The 24,467-nt window shown below is 42.4% G+C and overlaps 1 protein-coding gene across 1 annotated transcript; it reads right to left on the reverse strand.

Moving 5' to 3' along the window:
* Window positions 1-24,175, reverse strand: LOC149280601 (cobalamin binding intrinsic factor-like). Its single transcript, XM_089500360.1, has 10 exons — window positions 24,145-24,175; window positions 23,595-23,752; window positions 19,388-19,490; window positions 6,876-7,067; window positions 5,534-5,683; window positions 3,300-3,475; window positions 2,575-2,761; window positions 1,571-1,715; window positions 848-966; window positions 1-62 (listed from the first exon to the last, which is right to left on the reverse strand). Exons 1-10 carry the CDS (start codon window positions 24,173-24,175, stop codon window positions 1-3), a joined length of 1,323 nt encoding a protein of 440 aa, XP_089356486.1.
* Between the last annotated feature and the right edge of the window lie 292 nt (window positions 24,176-24,467).

The following is a 24,467-nucleotide window of genomic DNA, read 5'->3' on the forward strand; positions in this document are numbered from 1 at the left end:
TCAGTATTTGCTGAAGATGGCTAATATATGCTCCTTGTTGTGAGGCTTGTACGTGCTTACACCTAGGAAACAAAAAGAGAAAATGTTGAAAGGTACATGGAAACATTGAAAAAGTTAAAATATGGAGGAGAGGGAAATAACAAAAGCAATAGTTTAATAGTTTAGGTTAGTGTAAATATCAACACCCCTATTATAGTTGGTATAAGGTCATGCAGTTACAGATGTGAGTGTAAGCTATCATAGTACCAGAATTGGCCTTGTCAGTGCGGGCCATGATTCACATGTTGCCATACTGAGAGTCTTTATTTCAATATAATATATTTTATTGGGCCACCGTAGGAAAAGGTGTAGTGTTGAGTAGGCGTTCAAGACCTCAGAGGTCTTTTCTTCAGTATTGGGAGCAGGACAAAAGAATTTCAAAACTGTAGTGAGTGCAGATCAATTTAGCTATTATGTACTTCTTGTCAAATTATTGTTGTAATGCATTTGATCACATAACGTACTCCTCAAGATACCCCAAATCCGTTAATATTATTTTTGATCATTTGAAATGTACTATTTCTTTCTTTGACTGCTGGATCGTACAAAGGCTGGCATTACTGGAGTATACATGCATTTGTTTTCAATTTGCAAAATTAACATACATACTAATGTTTTTGGTTTTGAATTAATGTCACGGGGGAAATATTATGAATAGGACACATTTTTTGCATGATTTAACAGTTATTTCTGGGAAAGGTTTGGCCATTCAACAGTACTAGGAATGATGTTTCTAATGCTGTTTTAATGGTATTTCCTACTAGATATAACCAGGTGAAAAATAAATACACAAAAACATGAATGTTACCTTCCTCCAAGGGAGTAATTCCACTAAAAAACTGCCAGTATGTCTTCTGGTTGCTGTTTCCACCAAGATTGTTAATGCTTGTTATAAAGAGGCCCCAAGATGTTTCTTCTGTGCTGAAACTGAAACAGGAGTGACCACAAAATTATATCTGTTTGATGTAGCAACCTTACCATTTTTTATTGACTTTCATTTGCAGCAAAAAAATATATATATAAATATAAACTAATATATTTTAGTACTCCTGAAACTGAGCTATATACTAATCGAAGGGTTTTTTTTATTGAAGATTAGAGTTTGTCACTCGAAAATTGTTATTGTTTTCATTTTTGGCATGACCAAGACAACTTTGTACTAAATCAGCAGTTAGACGGCTCTGTAGTCATCTGACATGAACCCCAGAAGAAATCATACTTTGTAGGTGTGCCTTTACGGAAATATGCTGTATTAACTCATTGTATTTCACTTACCCTAGTACATAACTTGGGAAAAATGTGCAGTTTTCACATTATAGATAGTGATCCAGTCCAGGCTTCTCGAATGTTCTCAAAAGTTGCTGTTACATTTTCAAATGCATGTGGTCTATCAGGAATTTCCTCACCTGAACTCTTTAGGGTTGACCTCTGCTGCTTTCTCCATGACCTGAAGCAATGTGGAGCCTTCTGGTACTGCAACCTGTGTTTGAAGTGGTCCCCTATCAAATCATTCTATCAGGAATTTCCTCACCTGAACTCTTTAGGGTTGACCTCTGCTGCTTTCTCCATGACCTGAAGCAATGTGGAGCCTTCTGGTACTGCAACCTGTATGGAGTGTTTGAAGTAGTCCCCTATCAAATCATTTACTATGGTATAGTCCACAGTAATGAGAGTAGCTGCATAAGGGAGAAAAAAAAAATCATTTTTATAATAATAAAACAATGTAATTAAATAACCATGATCAGGGGAGGGGAAGTCAGAAGTAGGTAACACAATTAAAAAGTTGAAAATGTTTTAAAAGTCATTGATCTCTTGAAAACTTACCAGCTTCTCCACTACTTAATGTGTGTGACACACACAGCAGCACAACCATGCATAGGACACGTATATACATGATTCTTTGGTGATTGTGTACAATGCAATCCAGTCAACGCAAATGCTAATCTAATATACAGAGCAAGCTGCCTTTATACAAAATCACCTCCCCCTCAGTAATGTTTGATTCCCACAACCATATTATCTGTAACTTGTAAGGGCTGATAACAACCTTTTAAAGAGCAAATACTTTCACATTGAAACTATGGCATGATCACAGCTAATATGTGAATAGTAGTGCTGACTGCCCAAGGGTGAGGTAACCCTTTGAATAGTTCCCTGTTGCTACTAATTTGAGCTCAGATACTTTCCTATGCAGGTTAGAACCAGGGGCTATAATAAAGCCTGGCCTTGGGCAACATAAAATGTACAATAACTGAACAAAGCTCTTCCACATTACCTTTGGGTCAAGGATACTATGTTAACAAGATTAGGATGGAGAGAATAGAGGGGGGAAATATAAAGGAGAAAGGTGTGTGAGGTATAGTTGTCTCCCTCCAACGCATGAAAATGGCACATTTATTCTCAAACCAATTGCTACCAGAGCCACAGATTTTATAATGTAATTGTAGGGTACATTTAGCTCTACATAATAATATCTGTAATAGGTAATCCAAGCCTGTTTCTCCTGTTTGTGTACTACGACGGAACGGTACATACCGTTGTTAGCTTGACACTGCATCCCCTTTACATTTAAGTAGCTTCTGCCATTCAGAAAGGGCAGCACTTGAGCAGCTGCTATGGGCAGAGAGAATGTACCCTGGCGTATCTGCTGAAGGATTTTCTGCACTGTGAGAGGGCAGTCCCAGGAACCTGAGGGATAATATAACTGCGCGGCTGTGAGAGCCTAAAAGCAGAACAAAAGGAAGTGGAACATGACAATAAAATACCTAATAGCTCTATAGCTACCATGTGGATCATAAACACTATCAATTATTTATTATCAACACTAAAATTATTTATTATTTCAACATTTATTTGAAATTGGTTAAATTATTTCTGAAGCACACCCAAGTATCATGTTTAAAACACAACATTAAAAGAAAAAAGCCAAAACAGCATAAACGTAAAACAAATCTGGAGCCAAATTGTCATATCAACAAGCGAGTAACTTAGTATATGGCTTCTGGTTGTGAAGGAAGATCTTGTAATGTTCCACTGTGTCCACCGGGTAGTGCATACTTACTACAGAATATGTCCAGATCCCATGTCATTCTATGGAGTTTTTTTTTGTTCATAATTTATTGCATGGAGAGTTTTTGATAAAATAACTGCCTAGCTTTTTTCACCATGATTCTAAATTAACATTGCGGAACAGAATATTTAAAAGCCATTTTATTAGTTTCTTTTTCTCTTGCCACATTACAAAAAGTATGTTACTGTACCTGCCCAGCCAGGCCAGTGCTGTAAATGTTTCCAATGGTGCCATCGCTCTTCTTTTGCTTCAGGATTAGGTCTAACATAATAGACTGGGCATTTTTCAGAGTTTTAATGGACTCTGTGCGAGTAGTGTCCATGCTGAGCACACATGAAAATCCCATGACAGCGACTGCTGCAGTGTCTGTGAAATATGTGAACACAGTGAGCTTTCTCATTCTGTGGGTACTAGTTATATCATGGAGATCCCTACTCATAAATCCTGGAAATACCTACAGGAAAGACTACATGAATTTAGCAGTCCTGTTCTAGTCTCTAAAGCAGCCATAATTTGATAACCAACAGTGCCGCGGAATATGCTGGTGCTATATAATTCATTAAATAATAACTGGCATCAATGTTTATTATCATTAAGCATCCACTTTTTGGATTCATCAGGCTGTATGGAGACATTGAAAACCAAAAAAACTTTATATTCATGGTTATATATGTCAATGACATGTACAGTTAGATTCCGATAGTGTATTAAAATAAAATAGCTTAGGGGATCAAGAGTAGTACAGACGTTCCAGGAAAAATACTGGGATTAAAAAGCAGCAGTTTACAATGTCCACCTTGACTGTTTACCCAGCATGTTATTGGAGAAAATAATATGCAACACCTAACTAGCTAATAAGAGTCTGTGGTTCCCTGGTTTTATATGAATGAGACGTTAGGAAAGATGTCAATTTCTTCTTTGACATACCTACAGAGAATGCAGGTCCAGATGGATTTGGTGGAATAGCTTTGCTCAATGTAGTTGCAGCTGGGAATGCCCCAGGACTGGACATCACACACAAAGCCAGGACATCCAAAGCCACTTGGTAATATGTGGTCAGCGGGGAGTGATTGTTTTCTGCAAGTATTATTCAACAAGGATCAGAAACATATACTTTCCGAATTTAATGATAAATTGACCAAGATTGATTTAAAAAACAGGGTGAGCATGACAGCTTTAAAATGAGCAGAACCACATCTACAGGCCCCATGCAGTTGATGAAGTATGATAAAAAGAGGAAATTACATTGTACTATCACTGTGAATGTGTCTGCAATGCTGGGAAGAATTGTAACCAGCAAACCTATGGAACTGGTAGGCATGGTATTTCACAATGAGATAATTACCAATAAGTCATAGACACCTAGAAAGGAAACTAATGATATACAGTAACGATGAGATAGGGCAGTCATATTTCTCAATAAATCATTAATATTCTTGTCTCTGTATTATGTTTCGAAATACTATATTCATCCCTTTTTCTCAAAGGTGTCTATGGAGTTTGATAGCACCAATATGACATTCGTAGGTTCTGTTCTTCCTGTATAGGATCATTTTGGTTAAAAGTGAATCTCTACAGTTGTCATGCCTGTCTCACCCTTACCTGCTCTTCCTAGCTGTCCTCCGTCACTGCAGGCCTCCCAAAAGCTACGCTGCTACTACAGTCCGCGCAGTATGCCAAAACTGCAGACTGTAGTAGCAGCGCCTACCCGCGATTGTGATGGCAGTAGTGCAGTAGGCCAAAACCGCGGCCTAAAGTTACAACAAACCCCAGGGAAGACTTCCAGGTGTTGCCCAGATATCAGCATAATGTTGTACACCTGTGGAGGGGAGGTAAAGCCTGCCTCCACCATCAACTATCCACCAATGATGTTCACACACAGAAACAGTGAACCAGATGCTGTGGAATCACTCCTCTCTGGTAACCAATCCAGCGAGGAGCTTGTTTAGCACAAGGGAGGAGTAGACACCTGCAGCACTATAAAAACCCCTCAGACTGTGACCACTTTACTCCAGTGTTCCAGAACTTTGGTTCCTGTATGTCTATGGACTCCAGATTCCTGTTCTTCTGTGCTCACCTTGCTACAGACCCTGTATTGGATTCTCCGTTACTTGACCTTTGGCTTTCCTATTGGACTACCCCATTTGTCTGTTCCCTGGTACCGTCTCTGAACTCAGCCACCCCCTGACCTATTGAACTGCTCCTGACATCGTTTTAGACGCTCCAAACCCAATCCTGACAACAGTAAACTTCTTGTTGAGCAAACTATAAAGTCAGGAAGCAGGGATCTTTAAAAGTATGCTATACATTTCATAAACATTACATTAAGTCCAAGGAATTCAATTTTTGTTCCAGTAAATTTCAGTATTTCCCAGTTATGAGTGTGCATCAATATGAACAAAAAAGAGCTCCTAAATTTCTCACCAATACTTTTTATCTCCGCCCTTGTTTTTTCTTCAAGTACTTTTACTAGATTAAGATTGCCATTAGGTCTTGAGATTTGGCAGGGGTCAGAGCAGGAGGAACGGAGAGCAAGAATATAAAGTGCAACTTTCCCAGATGTAAAGGGCAGATCTGCAAGAGAAGAAATATACACATATCAACCAGCGATTAGTCATTGAGTAATCATCTGCAAGCCACAACACGCTGGACATGTTATATAAAGAGCAGCCATTACAGCATTTCATTGAATGTTTCTGCTGGTTGCACAACATTTCCCACTTTCCATTTAATCTAAGAATTGTATGACACCCATTGAATCATTTAATATAGTAAGACTAAATTGTTATGTGTGATTTAGGTAACCTTTATAATTTGTTGATATAATAATACAATATGGGATTTTACAAAATATGTTCTAAACATGCATGTGTGTTCTAAAGAAATTCATATGCTTTTACCAATGACTAAGTAATAAACAACATGCTTGCAACAGTTAGTGTGAAAGAACGAACCTAGATACAGCTGCACCAAAGTAAAAGATATGTTGTGTCAAATATTGTTCCGATTCAGTACATGTGTCCTCCAGCTAGGACTCCATGTACCACATGTTCCACTATTGGCCCATTTGTTAAAGTAAATATAATAATTATGATGTATGAAATAATGTTAAAGAATAATTAAAAATCATGTTAAGACAAACAAAACATGTTTATTGTATTTTTCAGGATGTCCATTGCACTCAGTGTTATGGAGGTACTTTTTATACTGTAAGTTTATCTATTAAAAAATTGATCAGCAGGAATTCCATTGAAAGTTGCATCTAAAATAGCCTGTAAAACCACAAAGGGCTTATTATTCAAAAGTCTTATTCAATTGTACATGTTTTCAAAGAACTTGGTGAACCCCAGCTAAAACTTGGGCTAGAATACACATGCTGCTTACAACTGAAATCATATGAAATCAAGAAATGGTTGGAATTATGTTGATCATGGTCAGTGCTTTGATTCCCACAGTATTTAATGCTTCAATTTCTACAATGCTCTAACTTTCTACAATTAAAGTTAAATGTTATATATATATATATATATATATATATATATATATATATATATATATATATATATAATGTCCAAAATTAACAATTGCACACCAATCACCACCTTTTTAGCCCGGTGCCAAGTAGCTGCAACAGCAAATCATCAAACATCTATATATATATATATATATATATATATCAGAATTAGCCTGGCTGCACAGAATATGAGTATATATATTTAATTCATGTTAGTTATTGTTAATATCGAATAAAAGTAGCGATTCTCACTTTGAGACACTTTTGTAATTGCATCTTCTTTCAGTTGTTTTATCAGTAGTTCTCTGGCTTCAGGGTTCAGGTTCTTGCTTCCCAGATTCAATGCTAGTAAAATGCTAGGGTCTGGAGTGACACATGGTCCCACAGATATGGCCATGTTCAGCTGGAGGCTGGTAACTAAAGCCTTCTGCTCATCTGGAACAGCTGTGTAGAAAAACAAAATATAAGTCTTGTTTTAGAGCTATATAATTGTTTCAGGCATAAAATGGCTATTTGCCCCTTTCCCCCATTTTCAATGTACTCACAGCAGACTGCCCCAGAATGGACACTGTGTGCCCAAGTGAAGATCGCAGCACAGAGAGCCAGCCACTGCATGTTCAGAGTCAGTGTCATAACAAATTGTCTTGCTTCCTCTACTTATATTCTTGCGTTTGGCAAGCACCCATATGTTGATACATAATCTCAGAATCAAGAACACAATGTGTTTTGTTCATTATTACTCACTGAGCATTGATTGAATTGTTTTGCAGATATAAACACCCTTGCATTACTGTGGAATACAGAAGGTGTTTTGACAAAAATGATGTCAAATTTGAAAGTATTACTGAAAACTGAAAAGTAAAATGTTAAATTTTTTTTCTTGACAGGTGCCATGTAGCACATTCAAAAACTGCTTACAAAATATTACTACATTTACTAAATATTACTACATTTAAAAATATTACTAAATATTAGACTTGGGCACCGGCCAACTCTTCGTGTTCGTCTTTGTGTTGGGGGAAATCTTCGTATTCCGTGAATATTCGCCTGTTCCTGTGTTCGGTTCGGGCGGATATTCGTGTGCATCCTTCGTGTTCGTTTTTTTCTTCGTATGTTGCCGTTTTTTTTTTTACAAGGGGTTAATACGGGGTTAACGCAGTATGGACTACGCAGCAGCTTTGGCGCCAGGAGTTGAAATGTCCGTACGAGCAACTCTATTGGTAACCTGCAGGGGCCTCCTCTGCCATCAACCAATGAAGTACACCTGTACTTCCTTGGTTGATGGCAGATAAGCCCCCTGCTGGCGACCAATAGAGTCGCTCGTACAGACTTTTAAAATCCTGGTCCAGCAACTTGGCCGGCAGAGACCACTGGTCTGGTACAGACTTTTAACTGTTGGAGCAGGGAGACCAGTGGCAGGGGCGTACCTAGAGTATTTGGCACCCGTGGATGATCCTGTATGTGGCACCCCCCCACACACACACACACACTTTAAAACTGCATAGCTTCTACCGTTATATACCGGCGCAGACACTGAAGCTGGTACAGAATTACTGTTATCATTATATACTGAGGCAGACATTGACGGTGGTACAGCATAACACTTATCACTGTATACTGAGGCAGAAATTGACGGTGGTACAGCATAACACCTACCACTATATACTGAGACAGACAATGACGGTGGTACAGCATAACACCTATCACTATATACTGAGGCACACATTGACGGTGGTACAGCGTAATCCCTATCACTATACATTGAGCCAGACATTGACAATAGTGCAGCATAACCCCAATCACTATATACTAAGCCAAACATTGATGTGGTGTAGTACTACCACTTCATTAGTAGTAGGGATGCACCAAAACAAATTCTGGACTGAAACCGAAAATGCAGCATTTACCTGGCCGAAACTGAATATGACCCCCCCCCCACACACCATAAAAAAAATCTAACACTTTTATTTAAAGTAAGTAACACACCAAAATAGGACAAAACAATTAAATAACAATATTAATATATATATATATATATATATATATATATATATAATTGTTAACAGCAATCACATTCCTATCATGCCCAGGCATACCCAGATTCCAGGAGGCACTCGCAGACTTGGCATGATAGGCATGTGATTGCCCTATCTACCCCCTCCTAACTATCTACCCTCTTTGAAGTTCACTTACCTTTCAGGAGTCCTGCGGTGGGGGTGCAAGGCCTCGTCTCCCAGCTCTGCCACTGTATGGAACAGTATAGAGTGATGGGAGTTATGATGTACTTTAGATGAAAAATACATTGGAAATGGTACAGCATAACACCCATCACTCTCACACACTTACCAATCCACACACATACCAATCCACTGTCACGCACCGAGGACACAGGTTGATAAGGAGCCCAGGTGCAGGGGATACGAGGGGCTCTGTCTGCACCCCACGATGCATTATGGTCTGGGGTTGTTACAGACAGGCGCCGGAATAAACCACAGACAACAGATCTGGATTAAGAGTTGTATTGAATGCGGTGGTACAACAATATATACAAAGAGTCACTCGACTTGGCAGGAAGCCCACTTGCGGGGCACACGGCAGATAAGCCCACTTGCGGGGCACACGGCAGATAAGTCCTCTTGCGGGGCACACGGCAGATAAGCCCTCTTGCGGGGCACACGGCAGATAAGCCCACTTGCGGGGCACACGGCAGATAAGCCCACTTGCGGGGCACACGGCAGATAAGCCCACTTGCGGGGCACACGGCAGATAAGCCCACTTGCGGGGCACACGGCAGATAAGCCCACTTGCGGGGCACACGGCAGATAAGCCCACTTGCGGGGCACACGGCAGGTAAGCCCACTTGCGGGGCACACGGCAGGTAAGCCCACTTGCGGGGCACACGGCAGGTAAGCCCACTTGCGGGGCACACGGCTTAAAATCACTCAAGGGAGCCGGAGGTCTGTTAAAGACCTCCGATACCGCTCCCTTGCGAGCCTGCTCCTCCAGCAGCGGACATTACTGTCCGTCTCTGGAGGGGTGCCGGGTGCCGGCAAGTTGGCACCCCCCTGATGAGCGGCACCCGGTGCGGACCACCCTCCCCCCCGCTAGGTACGCTACTGACCAGTGGTCTCTGTCGGCCAAGTTGCACCAAGTTAACCCCTGACGGCGAACCTACGGATTTCCGCTCCCGTTATCTATGCAGCATCGCAGGGGATAACGGGGTTCGCTGCCAGGGGGTTAAGAGGCCGAGTGAACGACTCTATTGGTCCAGAATGGACACTGTATGCACAAGTCAAGATTGCAGCACAGAGAGCCAGCCACTGCATGTTCAGAGTCAGTGTCATAACAAATTGTCTAGCTTCCTCTACTTATATTCTTGTTGCATTTGGCAAGCACCCATATGTTGATACATAATCTCACAATCAAGAACACAATGTGAACTTTTGTTCATTATTACTCACTGAGCATTGATTGAATTGTTTTGCAGATATAAACACCCTTGTTCTAGATGCCATGTAGAACATTTGAAAAGTTCTTACAAAATATTACTACATTTACTAACTATTACTAAATTAAAAAATATTACTAAGTATTAGACTTGGGCACAGGCCAACTCTTCGTGTTCATCTTCGTGGGGGAAAAAAATCTTCGTATTCGGCGAATATACACCCGTTCCTGTGTTTTTCTTCGTCCCCCCCCCCCCCCGTTTTTTGTAGAAGGGGTTAATACGGGGTTAACGCGGTACAGGCTACCCAGCAGCTTTGGCGCCAGGAGTTTAAATGTCCGTCCGAGCAACTCTATTGGTCGCCTGCACTTCATTTCCTTTGTTGATGGCAGACGAGCCCCCTGCAGGCGACCAATAGAGTCGTTCGCATGGCCTCTTAACTCCTGACGGCGAACCTACGGATTTCCGCTTCCGTCAACCCCTGCGATGCTGTGTACATAAGGAAGGCTAGATGGGGAAGGGACCAGGGAGATTAGTAGACGAAGACGAACACGAAGATTCTTTGTGTTGTGTGTCTTCGCCTTTTCGTTTCTTCGGGACGAACAGCGAAAACACGCTCTTCGTGTTCATTTTCATGTTCACCCGAATACGAATGCACAAGTCTACTAAATATATTAAAAATATTACTGATTATGCATAAATTAAGATTTATTTTCACATGACACCTATCGGGCAGCATTTAGGAGCATATGCATAATCTTAGGAAACTCTTAGGAAACACTTATAATCAAATAAACAAATAATCCTTTGATTTCCATTGTTTGAATTCTGTTTAGCAACCTTTTTGTGGTAGTGAAGAAATACAGTTAATACTAGGATGCGTTAATTGTCAGTATTCAAGCAGGGATTCCAACCTTGGCAAATACATTTACTGAACCTACTGGTCTCTTACTCCAAGGCTACTAAACAGCTTGTAGTTCCTGATCCTACCCTGTCTTGTGGTATATGTTCCAGTGTGATTTTTTGCTCAAAGTAGTCCCTGAAATAGAGTTGAGATACACTAAGGGAAGTGGCAAGGGCTTTTTACTACGTATCATGTGGTAAACAGTTTCATAACATACTTTTCCAAATGTGCAAGCAGTGGCCCTGCCTACGTTCATACCATACCCAGCAGTGGCGTCTCCAGCTTTCATTTTTAGGGGGGGGGACATCTTGGGGGCAGAGTGGCAGCATATCTAAAGGGGGCACATCTTGGGGGCAGAGTGGCGGCATATCTCGGGGGACACACAGAGTGGGAGCATATCTCGGGAGAGCAGAATATCTGGGGTGGGCAGAGTGGCAGCATATCTATTCCACTGGTTTTTTTTACTAAAAGGTTTTTCTTTAAAAAAGCACTTAACTTTTAGGGTGCGGCCTATATTCGGGTGCGGCCTATATTCGAGCCAATACGGTATTTGCTTCCCTCGCCCTCTGTCTCATTTCTCTCAACCTCCTAATAGGTTGTAAACTCACAAGATCAGGGCCCTCTTATCCTCCTGTGCTAGTATGGCTTAATATGTGTTAATGTTATCGACAATTCTGTTTATTGTGAATGTTAATGTTGTTAGTTTTCACTCTCTCTGTTATTATAGCTATATGAAATCTGCTGATGTTATACAGTACCCTCCATTAATATTGGCACTCTTGGTAAATATGAGCAAAGAAAGCTGTGAAAAAGCTGCTTAATCCTATCATCTTTTCTTCAAAAAATACACAAAAATCCTCTTGTGGACATCAAACAATTGCAAACACAACACAAATCTATTTAAAAAAAAATGTTAAATATAGGTATGGCACAATTATTGGCACTTTACAATATTTGTAAAGTATATTCCCATTGATTGATTTTTTTTAGTACACCTGGGTTTCATGGAAGGATAAATATTAGGTAACACATAGGCAAAATTCCCTTAAACCAAGAAATATAGCTGTGATGTGCAGCAAAAGGTTGTTTGCTTCACGAAATGGGAAGTGGCTATATGAAAATAGCAAAATGCCCATTTCCACCATGACGGCAATAATTAAGAAGTTCCAGGAAATGTTATGAATCAACCGGGAAGAGGACATGTGTCCACAGTGCATTGACGCAGTATAAAAGGAATGTTTCGAGCCGCCAAAAAATCTTCAAGGATCACAGCTGGGGAATTGCAGAAGTTAAGAAGTTGCATGTTGGGGTAAGAAACTCTCCAAAACTACAATCCGACATCACCGACATCACCTACATCACCACAAGTTGTTTGGAAGGGTTTCAAGAAAAAAGCCTGTACTCTCATCCAAGAACAAGATCAACCGTCTTAATTTTGCCAGACACTACTGGAACTTCAAATGGGATCCAAAATCGAGCTTTTTCGTTATAAACACCAAAGGTGAGTTTAGCATACAAAGAGAGGTACCCATATGGAAAAGTACCTCATGCCCACAGTTAAATATGGTAGTGTTTTTTTAATGTTTTTCTGCCAGAGAACCTGGACATTTTCTTAGCATACATGGCATCATAGACTCTACCAAATATCAACAGATATTAAATAAACACCTGACTGCCTTTCCCAGAAAGCTTAAAATGGGCCGTGGTTGGATCTTCTAGCAGGATAATGATCCAAAACATACATAAAAAAAGGTCCTACCATGACCATCCCAGTCCCTTAACTTGAACAACATAGAAAACATGTGTGGTGAACTGAGGGGACATCGAAATTGGATGGAGCTGGAGAGATCCTATATGGAGGAATGGTCTCAGATCCCTTGCCATATATTCTCCAACTTCAATCAGGCATTATAGGAGAAGACTCAGAGCTGTTGTCTTGACTAAAAGGGTGCCATTAATTGTCCCACACATGTATTTAATTATATTATTTATTTTTTGGATAAACCTGTATTGTTTTGCAATTGTTTAATATCATTGAGAGCAGAGTATTTTTGTATATATATTGAAGAAAAGATCACATTTTCACAGCCTTCTTTGCTCATATTTAAAGGGTGAAAATGCAATCTACACTAGCGTTAAAAAGATTGGTGTCAGAAATACAGTGTAGATGTTGTTAAGGTTGTAATGACTATTGTACCAGAAAAAAGCTAATTTTAATGGAATATCTTCGTAGGCGTACAGAGGCCCTTTTTCAGCTACCATCAGTGACACCAAACCTTTGAATGGTAGTGTTAATGTAACAATGTAATGTCTCTACCTGTTCCTTTAGTCATTATGTGTTTTTCTAACATTCTATTGTTTAAAAAGTTGCCTATTTAATTCAGGTTAAAAAGTGTTGTGTTTCCTCCTCTCGCAAATTTATAACATACTGGTTGATGAACATTGTAAAACTAAGCCGTTTTTCCTTAGTTTGTGGGAGAGAGATCTTTCCCTGCCTGCCCCCTTTTCGGACTCTGAATAGGATAAGATCCTAGTGCTGACGCATAAAGGATCCATTTCGAGCAAGATACAAGAGTGCTCCTATAAGTTACTATCCCGTTGGTATAAGGTTCCCCAGGACCTTCACCACTACATGCCTCAGGTCTCTCCTCTATGTTGGAGGTGTGGCATAGCTGTTGGCTCTTATATTCACCTTTGGTGGGAATGTAAGGACATCAGGCCATTCTGGGATACGGTGGGGACAGTGGTCAGGGAAATTGCTGATCCCGACTTCGTCCCCTCTCCAGCGGCGTACCTTTTCCATCACACTCGCTCCCCCTGTGGCTCCTATAAACGGTCTTTAGTCTTCCATCTTATCCATGCGGCTAAATCAATTATTCCCCATTTTTGGAAGACCCCGGGTCCGCCTCCCATAGGGGCCTGGATCTCCAGGGTAAATACAATCTCCCAGATGGAAGACTTAGTTGCTTCCGCCAAAGGGGAGGAATATCAGAATGCCCTTCGGTGGCTCCCGTGGTCAATGTTCCTTTCCTCGCCTCGTGTGCGGGATCTGGGTCTGGTTTAACCCCACCTCATCTGATTCGGTCTTCTCACCCGTGTGTTACCATCTTTACCTGCTGGGCTACCTTTCTCGGCTGGGGTTACCGGTCGTGTTTCGGAGTTCCACCACACTTCGGTGTGGGTTGTCATGTCTTTGTCCGGACTACCGTGCAGTGTCTTTTTCTTATTTTGTACTTTATGTTTTTATTTACTATGTTAAGTTTTCTTTGTATCATTGTTTCCTCAGTGTCTCCAGCATTATCTGTATTTATCCATATTATTGTGTAGCGGCTCTTCTCTATCTATGTGATTATGGTCCCTGGTGTGCCGTTTCTACTTTCATGCGACCCGGTGCTCTCCACCTTTGTACCGACCGCAATGATCGGCTCTAGGTTGCCTATGAAGCGTCTTACACTTGTCTGATTTATTGTGCACATTGTCTGTATAACCTTTATGTGCGCTCTTGTTTTCTCTCGTTGTGCATATTTTCAATAAAGCAGAATTGAGAAAAAAAGTGTTGTGTTTCAAAATCTGAGTGCAATCCTTTTAGGGTCAGTACTTTAAATTCAAATTTACTGTGACTGGACAAAAAAAGACAACTGGCCCCTGACAACTTTGGTGAAGGGATTTCTTTCTCTAGACACTTCAGGCATTCTTTTCTCCTGGATCCTGACAGATTACTTCTTGGGCTAGTGAAGTGTAAAGAAGGCAAACACAGCTACATTAAGCAGTGATAACAAAAAGTTTTGTTAGTCTACTGACCTCCTAACCACATTCTACCATTCTACTTTGGAGGAGTAGTTAATGCCACTCCAAGCTAGTCAAGATATGGTTAAGGGGGGTTAACAACAAGCACACTTAAAAAATGCAGGCATTTATGTGGATGTGGAGGTTCTTATCAATGCAAAGTGGCACCAGCAATTAACCCCTTCAGCATAACCCCAAAAGAGTCACGTGTCTGACAACGGATGTCCGTAGTGACACAGTTTCAATTGTCGACACTGCACAGTATCATGGATTTGTGGCTAGGTCCCGGTCAGGCTTGTAGAGCCCCTATAGCCGGCTAGTTCATGGGAGTCTGGTTAGGGCAGACCAGACGGGGTTTCCTGTTCACCCAATGAGCACAGGATGACATAGACATAAGAGTGGACTGGGTAGGTAGGTAAGGAGTCTCCTCAGGGATCCACCAGTGCCCCCCTCCCAAACTCAAACATACCCCTATGTGTCCTCAGCCTCGGGGGGGTTACCGTGACAACAGGTTTATTGGCATGTTTACACAGTGAACATAAAAAAACACACAATTTAATGACTTTCATTTCCAGGCAGTTATAAACCTTAATTTTTCAGATGAGTTAAATGTTTTGTGTACTCTTAATTGAGAGGAAAAGTTTTTTTCATTAACAGCAGGGGTTAATGCTGAGATATTTGTGCATGAGGGAAAGAGTAGTGTTCTTTTTTCTGAGACCTTGTACTTTGTTGATCCAGCTGGTTAGGTGATGGCAAGGAGAGATAAATAGAAAAGAACACGGATATAGTTTATTAAGTAAATACAAGGAAAGGCTTACAAGAAACAAAGAAGTGGACAAAACATAAAGGATATAAAGAATAAAATAACTACAATTAAATTTGTCTGAATGTAAGAATTAGTTAATTGGGTTGGGAGGGGTCACAATAATTTGCTGATCTCTATTATGAATACATAAAAGGGTGGGTCACTGTTCTTTATTAAAATTTTTGATATAATACTGCATTTCATAATGGCTTATGTACGTCTTTCATTTAGTTTGATTACTTTTAAGGACAACCCTTTTAAAATATCAATCAGTTTTTTTCATATATGTCTTTCATCCCTTTTACCAGTACAACACCAAAAGAAGTGGATAAAACAGCAAACATAATGCCAAGTTATATACCGTAGAATAATAACCTGCACATTGACTATACCATTTTGCACAATACCATTTTGCCCAGGAGTTGAACTTGACCTGGACTGAACCACCAGCCACAGTTACACCAGCTCACTGGTCCTCTTAGGAAACCCATAATACCAACCAAGGCGACTGGAAACCACTTCCTGGCACCCAGGGTTTTGCAGAGTTGCCATCAGGAATCTGGCACCCTATGCTTCCCTGCGTAAATAAACCACCAGGAATATAAAAACTTGGGGGAATTGGGGAAGAAAAAAAAAAGCTGACTCCTAGATCCAAACCAAATGTGTTGACACATGCTGTCCGGTGTCCTGGCTACGACGGGTTAAAGTTTGTGGGCAGGACATGTGGCACATGGACAGGGCAACACATGAGGGGAGGACAAAAGCATAACAAAAACAAACTACAACATATACTGGGAAATGCAGGCATTACAAACAATAACTATTACAGATGGCACCATTTAACCCGGGGCCATCACTGCGGGAATGGAGCAGGGTCATTTGACGTGACATAATTTCACGTTACTCCGCTGAGTTCCTGCTTCCCCTGTGCAAATTCAAGAGACGTTGCTCGCACAACCCTGCATCTCCTGGGCAATAATTTGTCAGGGGACAGTGTCCTCAATCCGGGGACTGCCCCTGGAAACCGGTATTTTACTGAAAATGCTGATAATCAGCCCTTTGAAGCCGGTGGCGGCATAAGTAAAATACTCGCAATGCAAAGTCTGCTCCCTCTTCAGCTGCCAGCAGCAATAGAGTCACAGGTGAGGGACTATATCTAGCCATCTACCACCTCTCTCATTCTCCCAAACAATTTCCCAAGTGTCTGTTTTAACAAGCCTCTTCCTTTCCATTCCTGCTTCCTCTAGTCTAGCCCACCCCCTTTTGCATCTGCTGGATAGCCTAGCTCTAGTTAGAGTGAGGATGGAGTGAATGTGTGTAATGGCTGTGTGTGATGTGTTATGGGAATAAGTTGTGATGGATGAGTGCGATAGGAATGATGTGTAGTTGCTAGGTGTAATGGAAGTTAAGTGTGATGGCTGGGTGTCATAGGAGTGGTGAAGTGGAGTCTGCTATGATGGGAGTGAGGTATAATGGGAGATATGGTAGTGAGATATGATGAAAAATTTAAGAAAAAAGGTGGAAAAGAGAAAAAAGAGTGAGAGAGAGAAACGAAAGAAGGTTAAAAAATGAAAGAGGTAGAGAAAAAAGTAAAGGGGTAAAAATGAAAAGGAAGAGAAAAGAAAGAGAGAAAGAAGAGTAAGAGAGAGGAGAAAGTAGTGAATATATAATGGGGACAGAGAAAAACAGTAGTGAAAGGGATAGAGAATAGAAAGAAGGTTAAGAAATGAAAAAAGAAAAGAAGGAGTACAAATGAAAAGAGAAGAGAAAGAAAGGCAAAATGAGGGAATGAGAGTAAGAGAGAAAAGAATGAATGTGGGAAGAAAGAAGTGAATATATATAATGAGGACAGAGAAAAACAGGAGTGTGGAGAAAAAAAGAGATGGAGAGAAAGTAGAAAGAAGAGGAGAGAACCAAACTGAGGAGGAGAGGGGAATAAATGATGGATGTGAGGTGTGTCGGTTGGATGTGATGGCTGGTATGGTTGAAAGAAAAGAGAAACTCTAAAGAAAGAAGACAAAAGAGGCAAGAGAAGAAGTGAAGCTGTGGAAAAGGAGACAGGAATGTGTAGTGCTCGGCAGAGAAGATAGGGAGACGTTGAGAGAGTGAGCAAGTGCAAGAGCGTCAGTAAGAGTGAGTGAGGGTGTGAGAGTGTGAATAAGAGTAAGTGTGAGAGAGCATGAGTAAGAGTGTGATAGTGTAAGTAAGTGTGGGTGAGAGTGAAATAGCTACAAAATGCAAACAAAAATTAGGCTAATGATGGGAGATGGGAGTTACACTGTATCACCGTCAATGTCTGACTCGTGATATAGTGATGGTTGTTATGGCTTACCACAATCAGTGCCAGGCTTAGTTTATAATGATGTTCTAGGGCTTCAGAATACGGTTTACACCGTCGCTTTTTGGAACATAACATTCTCTGTCCCTGAGCTCTCCATTGGCACCCAGGGATTGGTGCCGCTCTCTCTGGATCACCCCGATTGCTGACCATAGAAATGCATGGATGCGCCAGGCTGTCTGGGCAGGGTATTGTTTGGTTGATGTGTTTATACTCCTTATCTGATAAAGTTAAGGCTGTCTGTTGTTCCAATAAACTGTTCCTGTTGTTACCTCAACATTAGTGCTGTCTGATGCTTGGCATGGGCTGCTATGATAATTTATTGTTCTTTTTAGGACAATAGCAACACTGTATTGCTCAGCTTCAGATAGCCACAGTGTCAGCGGCCCTGCTCCATCTCGTCCAGCTCAGCCGTAGAAATCTTCCTTGCCATGAATGGTCAGTTGCTCAAGGGTTAATCCTAAATAATCCCCCCCCTAAGCACTAGTTGAGATTTAGTGTAGGGGTAAAACAGAACTGAGTTTATTAAGGACAGCACAGATATTTATACACAAAACATAATAGGATTAGGAGTATAATCTCATCAACCACCAGACAGCCTGGCCCCTCTATACAGTTCTATGGCCAGCAATGCCCACTTGACAAAGATTCACTATTTCGGGGTGATCCCGAGGGAATGGCGTCAATCCAAGGGTACCAATGGAGAGCTCAGGGTTTGAGTATGTTATGTTACAAAAAGCGACTTGATCTGACATCAGGACCCTGAGCGTCAGCATCGGAAACTTCCCCGGGAATAGTCTGTGCGTTAGCCTGCCAGAGTTCCAAAGCCGCAGCTGGGTAAATGCTGGTCCTAAAGACTAGTAATAAAACCAGGGTTCCCAAATTAGCTCCCTCTCCCACCACAAGCACAGTATTGCTCCAAAAGAGCGACGTGGTGGGACAACAGATGTCTATAGCGACACAGTTCCAATTATTGGCAGGTATCGCTGAGGTTCCTAGCCGCTATACAGTTCCATGAATTTGTGGCTATGTCCCAGTCTGGCGCAACGAGCATTTCCGTGCATGTAGAGCCCCCTGTGCCCCTCAATTAGCACAGACATAAGAGGGAACTGGGCAGGCAGGTACACAGTCTTCCCAAGGAATCCATCAGTGCTCTCCTCACAAACTCAAACATACCCTCATGTGTTCTCGGCCTCAGGGGGTTACCGTGACATTTCTCCCCCTTCCCAAGGAAACTTACACAGGAGGAGACCCCAGACAGGTTGACTCCAAAGTTAGTTAGTCCCTCCAATCCCAAATTGGTCTCTTAGCCAAATTGCCCCTACAGGGCAACACTCACCCAACCAACCTCTGTCTCTCCCGCCGTTGGAGAGAAGTGCCGACTGCTCCTTCTGCCTGGAGTTCACTCAGCCGCCTGCATCCCCTTCCTTGTGATCCTGCGGCCGCTGGTGAGCTGGGCCAGCTGCGCCATCTTCCAGGTACTCACCTAACTGCTGGGGAGTAATGTCGCCTGTATCCCCTCCTTGGTGCTCCTGCTGCCGCTGTGGAGTTATGCCACCTGCATTCCCTCCCTGGAGTTCCTGCTGCCTCTGGGGAGGTGGGTTGGTTGCGTCATCTCCCGGGCACTCACCCACCCGCTGGGGAGTGATGCTGTCTGCATCCCCTCCCTGGTGCTCCTGCTGCCGCTGGGGAGATGGGCCGGCCGTGCCATCTCCCGGGCACTGACTCAGACGCTGGGGAGTGATGCCACCTACATTCCCTCCCTGGTGCTCCCATCCACTACCACAGTCTCTGTTAAAGGCAAGACACAAGACAGGACAACAAAGCACAGAGCTGACAAGACTGACCAGGCTACACATGACAAGAGTACACAGAAACCACAGGACCAAACAGGACTTGCCTAGGACTATAAGACAACAATTGGAGATTCCGTCACATTTTATGGCCATAGTATGCTTAGCCCACCACTACGCCAAAGTACTCCAATATTCAGTGGGTCTTAATGCTTAACCCTGCCTACAGAGGTACTAAACAAACTAAACATGGAATCTAAACACATATCAGAGAGACTTACCTGTAGACTGCAGACTGAGACTAACATAACGGGTGGAGCACACCTTATAAAGGAAACAGAAGCTGAAGAACAGGACTGGAATCCAGGAATTCGAGGTTCAGGAGAGAACATACAGTAATCCAGAAATGGACCACAGCAAGACAGGGGAACAGCAGCAAGACAGGGAAACTATAGCAAGACAGGAACAAACAGAGACATGCAGCTCCGCAGCCTGGGTAGAGCGTGACATCTCTCTGGGTAGAGCGTTAGAGCCTTAACCATCTCCCAAAGCGGGTTTGCCCAGGCTAAGGCCTTATCAGTAAGGAGTGAAAATAGGAACCCCACCTTACTTCTGTCATTTGGAAAGGCCTGCGGGACCATTTCTAAATAGATGCTCACTTGGTTCAGAAAGCCTCTACATTGGTTAGGATCACCCCCATAACACTGATCCGGTAAACCCACGGGTGGCAACGGGGTTTGGAGACAGCAGGTATAGATGCTGTCAGCTATCTTAGAATGGAAAGCAAATGTAGTGTATTTTAGCATATTACACTCACACAAACACAAAATGGAGTCAGAGCCATCTTGTTTGTTTTAAATCACATAAAGGATTTGTTTTCAATCTATATTGAGAACAAAGAAGATCTGTTGAAAATAGCTGCTTCAGCAAGTCTTTCCTAATTACCGTATTAGCTCGGATATAGGCCGCACCCGAATATAGGCCGCACCCTAAAAGTTTGGTGCTTTTTTAAAGAAAAAATTTGGTAATAGATATGCTGCCACTCTGTCCCCCCCATCCCCGAGAAATGCTGCCACTCTGCCCCCCCGATATGCTGCCACTCTGTCCTCCCCCCCTCGAGATATGCTGCCACTCTGTCCTCCCCCCTCGAGATATGCTGCCACTCTGCCCCCCCCCGACTTACCAGAGCAGACTCCCGGGTGTCTTGCGGGGCCGGAGGGGGACATCTACGCAATACGCGTATACAACTCCCGGTGCTGGCACTCAGCGGAAGTAAAATGCATCGTGCGGACGTTCACCAGCTGCGGCGATGCGCGTAAACAACCTCCGCTGCCGGCACGTCTGCACGATGTGCTTTAACAATCTCCCTTGCTGGGACTCCCCTCGTGGGAATTCCCGGCAAGGGAGATTGTTAAAGCACGTCGTGCAGACGTACCGGCAGCGGAGGTTGTTTACGCACGCATCTCTGCAGCCGGTGAACGTCTGCGCGATGCGCCTAGACAATCTCGCATGCCGGCACTCCCCCCGTGGAAAGTGCCGGCAGTGGAGGCTGTCTGAGCGTATCAGAGAGTAGGATGCGGGTCCCCTGCACCGCTGCGGGGGATCTGTATCCTAACCCTGCTGCCTGCCTGGCGCCCAGAACTGCATGTCCCGGGCGTCGGGCGCTAGACCCCGAATATAGGCTGCACCCCCATTTTAAAGACTTTAACTGGGGGAAAAAGTGCGGCCTATATTCGGGCCAATACGGTAAATAAATGGTTAGTTTCAATAGTATGAGAAATTTAGGGAGTAGAAACTACTTATCTCTACAGATATAATTTACACAGGTTGCTACACTGCAAGGCCATTGAAAACAATTTTACTGAGAATGTATTCTTTTGTAGAGATACACTATCTGGTCAAGGGTAAACACCAGATGTTTTTTTTAAATTATTCCATAGACCGGAGCGTCTCTCTGTACTTAATGATGGAAATAATTTTGTGCAAATATGCTATGAAATTTCTAATTATTGTCAGAGAACTTCCGAGTACTTCTATACCTTGGAGTAATATTCAAAATTTCTGATTGGAGGATTTCAATCAATAGGTGGAGATTATGGTAATAAGCATTGTCTTTAAAAGCTTATGTTTAGATAAAATCAGGGAGAGATTTTAGACCGTATTTTTACTTTGATTAGCTAATAATTTTCAGATTTACTATCTTCTCCTGGCTAACTGGAGTTTTATGGTGATTGCCTAATTTTAAGAAAGTTATTTTTCCCTCCACTAAATTTTCCCCCTGAACCTGCCACAAGTGGTGGTAAATATAACCATGATCTATTATTCTGAATAAGAGGTGAATTTTGTCTGCTTCAATATAGAAGAGTTTATAACCTGTGATAATGGCAATGATGTAAAAGATATTTTTAGCTGTAATTAAGTATATTTTTCTGAAGTTTGACATTATTTGCATCTATTAAAAATCTCACTAATAATCTATAGACATTATCAAAATACAGACATATCTGAGTACTTGTCTTTTCAAATTGTTGCATTAGTACCATTGCTACAGAATAATATAGCAAGATATACTGATCTTTTTGTTGCCATCCTAATTATTGCCTTTTCTTTTATTTGTGGGTGCCGAGTGGACTGGAAATTAACTGGCTTGATATTAACACATGCGGTTTATATGATGTAACAAACAAAACACCAGCTCAGACCACATAAATAAAAAGCAAGGCGAGAGTCACTCACAAATTCACTTTCATTCACACAATTCATTCACATCATTTATTCTTTAACTCTTTCACACAAATTATTTACACATTCATTAATGCATTCTCACAAATTCATTAATTCTGTCACTCATTCACACAATTCATCCATACATTAATTCATTTATTCTCTCACTCATTCACGCAATGCATCCACACATTAATCCATTCTCTCTCTCATTCTGACTCTTTATTTCGATATTCTTGTTACCCTCCTTTCTCACTATCTACCCCTCTCTCCCCCCTTCTCCCCATCTACCCCCTCCTAACTATCTACCCTCTCCCCCCTTTGAAGTTCACTTACCTTATAGTCCTGCGGTAGGAGCGCAAGGCCTTTGTCTTCCTGCTCTATCATGACTGCCCCCCTCAAAAAAAGGTGTTTCAACTGGGGGAGGGCCCACAGCATGATGCCACTGAATCCCATATGTATAAAAAAATATAGTGTGTCCAAAATTATGCAAGAAAAGAAATAAACAAAAAATCATACCAGCCGCAGAAAAAGAGAGACTGTTTGACGTGTTTCGCACCTCAACTGCTTTATCAAAAACGAATCTTTATTTGGGTATATCATTTGTTTTGAATTCTTTATTTCATATTATTGGGTGATTTATTTATTTTTGCTATTACTATCAGTTTTTTTTATTTTTTATGTGTTTGATTAACGTGGTTATATTAGGGTTGCTTTTGTCTTGTGGGATTAGTTTTTGATAAAGCACACTTTATTTTTTATACATATGGGATCAAGCATCCGATTAAAGAATTTTTTTTCTATACTCCTATCTTCATGGAGTGCCGGTGTTCCTTTATTTGAGAGCATTCTGATAAATTGCAGATGTTAATGCAATGTACTGCTTCATCTGTTGCATTTTTGTATGTGTTGGATTAATAAACCAGTGATTCATACCTGATAACGATCAATAATACGATGTATTCTATGTCATGATTTATTTTGACATGTTTTGAAGATAATCTTTCTGTTTTATCTTTTGCACTGCACAGATCATATAGATATTTAGTGTTTTGTCACGCGCGCTGCCGCGGCTCCCTCTCCGGCTGCTACCGCCGGTTCGCCGGGCGTCGGCAACCCCACCTCCGTCCCGCACGCGGGTTGCCGACGGCTTACACGCGCTGCCGCTGCACTCACCTTGGCCGCTGGGTCCCCCGACGTCGGTGGTTCCGCCTCCGGTGCTACCGCGGTGACTCGAGGGGCTTGTGGTCCTTCTTCGTCGGGCGCGCGCACCCGCTCACGCTCCAGGCACGTCGCCACGCGCACACGCCGGGAAACCGGCGGTAGTGCGCCATCTGGTGGTGGTTCCAGATATCGCACCTGATATCAAGTTTAGGGCGCGACACGCTCTACGGCGCGGCTGATGACGTGAGTGTTACCTTCCTATTTAAACCCCATTCGTACGCCTTGTCTTTGCCCGTTCTAAACGTTCTCTAGCGTTGGGTGTGCTATAGTTCTTCTTCTAGTTTGATCTCTGCCTTGTGTACCGACCTCTTGCCTGTTTAAACGACCACGATTCTTCTCTGCCTGCCTACGAACCCGGACCTGTTTACCGTTTTGCACCTGATCTACCTGCCCTGACCTCGGATTGTTTTTGACCTTGCTGCCTGCTGTTGCCCTCGACCTCGGACTGTGTTCTGGACTTTCTTTAGCTGTGCTTACCTGCATTGTTGGATCCCTCGTCTACCTGACCGTAACAGTAGAACGGGCCAACACATGGATCCCGCGGATATGGCACGGCTGCAAGCCCGACAGGATCTCCAAGACCAGCGTCTTGCCGCACAGTCTACACAGCTCCAAACGCTGGAACAAAAGGTCGACGCCATGACCGATCTTCTGCGTTCTCTGACCGCCCTCCCGTCGGTTCATAGGGAGGCCTCCCACGAGGGCATGGGGGCTGTTGCTAGGTTCCCGCTACCCGAGAAGTATTCCGGGGACCCGAAGGAATGTCGCGGTTTCCTCAACCAGTGTATGCTCCACTTCCGAAACCATCCCCAGGCGTTCCAAACA

Source organism: Sceloporus occidentalis, unplaced genomic scaffold (genome assembly GCF_023333645.1).
Source record: "Sceloporus occidentalis isolate IW3139 unplaced genomic scaffold, rSceOcc1.0.p SCAF_152, whole genome shotgun sequence".
NCBI lineage: Eukaryota > Metazoa > Chordata > Lepidosauria > Squamata > Phrynosomatidae > Sceloporus > Sceloporus occidentalis.

Coding starts and splice junctions, on each gene's coding strand:
- LOC149280601 (XM_089500360.1), bottom strand. CDS start 24,175: ATGTGTTGGCCCGTTCTACTGTTACGGTCAG. Junction 3,476..5,533: donor GGCGGAGATAAAAAGTATTG/GTGAGAAATTTA, acceptor CATATTTCACAG/ACACTGCAGCAGTCGCTGTC. Junction 967..1,570: donor GTCAACCCTAAAGAGTTCAG/GTGAGGAAATTC, acceptor CTCCTGTTTCAG/TTTCAGCACAGAAGAAACAT.